This window comes from Cotesia glomerata, linkage group LG2, assembly GCF_020080835.1.
Source record: "Cotesia glomerata isolate CgM1 linkage group LG2, MPM_Cglom_v2.3, whole genome shotgun sequence".
NCBI lineage: Eukaryota > Metazoa > Arthropoda > Insecta > Hymenoptera > Braconidae > Cotesia > Cotesia glomerata.
The window spans coordinates 23886429-23892428 of record NC_058159.1 but is presented as its reverse complement, the minus strand read 5'-3'; the positions used below and the strand labels follow the sequence as shown (position 1 = coordinate 23892428).

Genomic DNA, 6000 nt, shown 5'->3' with positions numbered 1-6000 from the left:
ATGTTGAAGTATTTTTTAATTTTTTTTTCTAGTCAGCTCAGCTGGATAACTTGCAAGCTACACAACCGGCTATAGATAAAATTCAAACGTCAGATTTATTCTGTCACTTTTATTGTTTACATTTCTAATTCTTAGAATATTCGAAGACTACTATAATTAATAAAAATAAAAATTGATAAGATAATTTTTATTTAAAATTGCAAATAAAAGAAAAAAATTTTTATTATTTAAAAAGTGCAAATAAATAAAAGAAAAGAAAGTAAACGGCTTAAAAATATCAAATATTTTGTTTTTTTATTTAAATATCATAATAAATACAAGTTCGTCTAAACAATTTAAGTAATCTTGAATAAATTAATTTTAAAGAATTAATAATAATCATTTAACTAGACCTTTTAACTGGATTATTTTAGCAGCACTCCAGAGCATACTTTCACGAATTTCAATTCTTCGTTACACCTTTGATATTCAACCTGTATTGGTACCGTCGGCAAACATTCAATCAAATAATTTTTAAATAATCCACTATGCCGTACTCCTTTGCATAGTACATATCTTGAAATGCATCGAATTTAAGAAAATAAGGTAAAAGACCCAGTTACTGACACCGGCCTAGTTATTAATACTTGCAATTTTATTCCAAAAAAAATAAAAAGGCCATTCGGCACCCGAAATGGAAGTAGATTTTTCAAATAAAGAAAATCGATTTTTAATAAAATAATATAAATACTAATAACGTATAACTTAGTTTATGAATTAAAAACAAAATTCAATAATAAGTTTAAAACTATTTAGAACAAATTTTGGAAAAAAAATTATCTTGTGAAGAAAAAGTTTCTCAAATATTTATCAAACAATTGCAAAGATTATAAGATTTGAATTATAAATGTCCAAATTTTAAATAATCGCTTAGGAACAACAGTTTCCAAGTTAATCAGAATTTAAAAAACGGACAAAATTTTAATTAAAGAAAACAATATTTAGAACTAATTTGTGACATATTTACTGACGACCTACCCAAAAACATTACACGAAAGACTGATCAATATCGTAACTATTGAATTTACATCATGATTAAGCTATGATGCAGACAATAATTCTAAAACGGCTGCAACAGTAAAACTGTTTCATTAAACGAACTCTAAAAGGAGTAATATTGAGGCTATTACCACTTCTGAGTAGTGAAAATTTAAGCTTATTAAAAGACCTTTACGATGCATTTTACCGAATTTTACTATCTTGTCTAGTTCAGTAATTATACCAAGTTGCAGTAGTAAAAACAGCAATTTTTACGATTTTCAAAATTTCAAAATCCTGTAATGTTCAAATTACTCGCCTGATTAAGCTCATCTTAGAACTTAACTTTGGTTTTGATCGATAGATAAAGCATGTTGAGTTTGAGAAGAATCGGTTATAAATTGAAAACGCTATCGTGTTGACAAGCCGCGTTATATCGTATAAATATATATATATATATATATATATATATATATACATATATATATATATATATATATATATATATATATATATTAGGGTGGCGCAAAAAAACCGACTATTTTTTTTTTTTTAGTCTCGAGTGAAAAAATGTTAGTTTTTGATGTTTTAAGAGCTCTCTCCAGAGGACAGCTTAAAAAAAAATTTTTAAGATATCGCTCCAAATTTTTTTAAATTTCAAAAATCGTCAAAAATCGAATTTTTTTTTTTTTTTTTATTTTTTTTCTCGTTACGGGATAATTTTATAGACTAAAAAAAAACAAGTTTCTGAAAATTTCAGTTCAAAATTTGAATTTTGAAAAGTCGCTCATAATTTTTTTCAATTTATTAGTGCATTAGTTTAGATTTTTTCGAGCGACCTTTTACTATTCAAATTAAAATTCCATGCATTTTTCTATTTTATTTAGTACAATAATCGATAAAAATACATCACGAGATGAACTAAAAATCAAGCACAACATAGAAAATATAATTTTTTTTAATTTAATAATTTTATTTAATCAACTGCCAGGCGTGGGTTCGAATCCCAAGCTGGTCTTAGAAACCAGCTTGGTTGAAATTTGACCTTGCCGCGTAGGTTAAGATTTTTTCAAACCAAAAAGACCCCAACGTACCACTCCCAACACTTCAAGTCGGCGATATGACTAATTAAAGAAAAAAAAAAAAAATTATGAGCGACCTTTCAAAATTTTAATTTTGAACTGAAACTTTCAGAAACTTATTTTTTTTTAGTCTATAAAATTATACCGTAACGAGAAAAAAAATTTAAAAAAAAAAAAAATTCGATTTTTGAAATTTTAAAAAATTTGGAGTGACCTCTTAAAAATTTTTTTTTAAGCTGTCCTTTGGTGATATATGTATATATAAATACATACATGTATAAATTTTTGAACTATATGTATTTTCTGACTCAGCTCGACAAACTGAGTCAGAAAATGGCTAAATTTTTTAAAAGTTGCGCCATGAGGACGGCTGCAATAGTTAGATTTTTATAAAATCTACTAAAAATGAAAATTAATTTCGCAGATACTCAATAATTTTAAGAATTTTTGTAAAGAATAAATTATAGCAAAAAAAAAAACGACAAGTAGAAATTAAAAAAATTTAAAAATGCAATTTTTAAAAAATATTTTTTTGGAACAAAAATTCGTTAAAAAAAATTAAAAAATGGTCAAGTGACAGCTAACTTTAATGTCATAAAAAAAAAAAATATTCTCAAAGAACCAATTATCTCAAAATTTATGGCTTAATTTGACAGTTGAGTAGACTAATGACATATCTAATAATTATTACAATTTTATTCATTTCAGAATTTCACTATCTACTTACTTTGCTATTATAATAACTCTTTCCAAATATTTTCATCACAATGAATCACATCTCACTTGCATTATACAGCTGTTGTTTTGATCTTTTTGAGACAATTCTATTTAATTTTTATTGATAGTAATTTATATTTTTTGAATTTTGTATTTTAAAAATGAGTCATAAATGATATAAAAAAAAAATTGTGGAAATTTTAATTGACACAAACATCACATTAAATTAAAAATATAAAATTAAAATCCGATTCTTGATTCTTATAACATTAGTTTGACAATTAGACTTCTTAGTTATCATTATAAGTGCTGTAAAGTGTCAGAAATAATATTAATATTAGTAATGTGGATTTGCAGACTCAAGTTAGATTAAAATACATGATTTTTATTTGAAGCAAGATGCGAAAAAAATAAGAAGAAAAATCCGACAGATGGTTGACCCCAATAAACATAATAATCCTACAGATTTCTTATTGTCACAGATACTTCTACTGAACTAGAGATTTAGAAAATATATTAATACTACAATTTCTCGAATTTACGGAAGCTCGTATCAATGTAGCAATAACTAATGAACATTATTAAATAAAAAAATATTTTAAAGGGAAGCTTATTACTCGAGTCTACGAGAAGGGTTAATAACACTTTTTAGCTCGCTAATTAACCTTTATTCAAATGAAGTATATTAATTCTCTATATAATTAAATTAAAGTAATAAAAAATCTTAACATATATTTTTTTTTATTTATTTATTGTTTCTTCCTCATGTATTCTAGATGCAATCAACCCTTTTATATTCATAATTATTAATCAATAGTACCATATATAAAATGTATCAAAATTTTACTTCACTTTTTTCCATGACATTTTTCGTAAATGTGCCTTTATTTGTTCAAATGTCGAGACAATTTTCGTTAATTATAAATCATATTTGAAATATTACATGCATTTTTTATATAAAAAAAAATTATATATACGTCAAAGAAAATAATTATTGAAGCCGTTCGATTCAATAACTAATAATAATTATAAATTAATAATGACATTTGAATATTTATTTAAACGAAAGTCTTATATATACACAATTGACAATTATTCGGATATATATATCGCATTCGAAATCTATTTTTTTTATTTTATGGCGTATTTTAATATTTAATTGCAAAATTTTTAATTAAATTGTTTCTATTGTATTAAAGGCTATTTTTAATAAATGCATTTCGTCTGTAAAAAATTACTCCATTATAAAAAGGTGCATTCAAAAATATACTATCGATGTACATTGGTTTGTAGAGTTTAGTTTTTTCTTTTTTGAAAAAGTCATATCAAGACAAAATTTTTATAAAAAAATTTTTGTATAAAAAGATTTGATTTTTTTTTTAATTTAATCAATTAAGTTGCGCTTAATTTCATTCCAAAAGGTTACGATAAAATCGTAAAAAAAAAATTAAGTACAATTAAAAAATAAAAATTCTATTTTTTAATACAAGTCCTTACCTCATATAATTAAATGCATTGGTACATTGGATTGTTTAACAAAAACAATACGTTGGAAAAAATGTTTAATGAAAAAAAAAAAAAAGTAATTTACGTACGTAAGACCTTTTGAAATGAAATTAATTTTCAAATAAATTTGTATTTTTTAATAATTTGATATTAATTATTTTTGAATACGGTTGATGCTTTCATACATACGCGTAATAAAATAATATAAACATTAATGTCTTAATTACTACTTAAGATGGTTATTTTCATTCTTTAGATAATAATAATAATATTTTAATAATAATAAAAATAAAAATAATTATAATTATAATAAAAATAATAATAATATAATATAATATAATAATTATGGGGGAATCAGCTCCCTCGAATTTATCAAATTGTCTTTTTCCATTAATCACTCCCTACAATTGTTTTATCCTCAAATCATTCTAACTTTTAATTAATTATTCAATTAATTATTATATCAACTTATGAATCAATTAAACAATTTCAATATTTTGTTACTTTGAGTTAAATTTGATATAATTAAACTGAATAAATCAATCACGTATTTGCATTAAAACCGCTCGGCGGTTTGTTAGAAAGCAATAAGTAGAGTAGTTATGTACACGTTCTTTTTTTTAATTCTTTTAACATATCTTTTCTCGTCTCGATGGCATCTTATACGAAGTATAATATACATACAACTATATTTATATTTATATATATATTTACTTCTTATTGTAAGTTGAAATAAAAAAAATTAATTATATAATAAAGAAATAAATTGTTTTTTTCTTTTCTTTTTTACTATTACCAATTTACAAAACTTGTAAATAATATATATATATATATATATATATATATATTTCTTTTTTTTTTTCATTCAACTTTTTTGTCATGAATATCTTCATGAATTGCATTTAAAAATAATCACTGATGTAATTAAGAAAAAAAGATTAATCTCTACGTTTTTTTTTGTTTGTTTTTTAACTTTTTTGCGGTCGAGCGTTAGTTTAAACATTCTATTATGCGTTATGAAAATTTTAATTAATTAATTATTTTTATTGCATTAAAAAAAAAAATCTGTCACTACACGCTTCAGTTGATACTTTCTTCGCCATCGATGCTTTCGTCCTGAGTTGTTGAGTCATCACCAGAACCACCTGTTTGTACGGATCCACGTTTAGTTAATCTTGATGAGCTTAAACCAATAGTTGCTCCACCTCCTCGTCTAAAATTAAATAAATAAAAAATTATAAATTCAATAAATCCACTAAATAAAAAAAAATATATGTGTGTATCAGAGTACTCAGGTAAGAAGTGAAACCTCTTTATGACATATAATTTTTCTACTATTTACAGCTTTACAGAAATTGGGTAGATAAGGCTTCAGAAAAAAAATTTTTTTCGTATTAAATTAAGGCTATTTTAGTATAATAGACATGCATACAAATAATATGAATAATTCATTTTATCATTGCTCTTATTATAATTATTGTATTTCATCAATTATGATCGCACCATAATTACCATTGTTGTAATTTATTTAGACTTTGCCATAATTTAATCTAAAAATTAGTTAATCAGTTTAAAAAAATTATATAAAGAACTTTAATATTCATATTTCATATCATAACTTAATAAAAATAATTCAAAGCAGATATTTAATAACTTACTCAGTTACACAAGTTGTGAG

At 23.4% G+C, this 6000-nt stretch overlaps 1 protein-coding gene across 3 annotated transcripts in view; it reads right to left on the bottom strand.

Annotated features, from left to right (window-relative positions):
- Positions 1–3351: 3351 nt before the first annotated feature.
- The window catches only part of LOC123260016 (myosin heavy chain, non-muscle), a 31282-nt gene continuing 28633 nt past the window's right edge, over positions 3352–6000 (bottom strand). For all 3 annotated transcript variants that reach the window (XM_044720914.1, XM_044720916.1, XM_044720915.1), the window contains one exon: positions 3352–5535. In XM_044720914.1, coding sequence (XP_044576849.1) covers positions 5403–5535 — 133 coding nt within the window. In that variant the 3' untranslated portion in view covers positions 3352–5402. The remainder of the gene's footprint in view (positions 5536–6000) is intronic.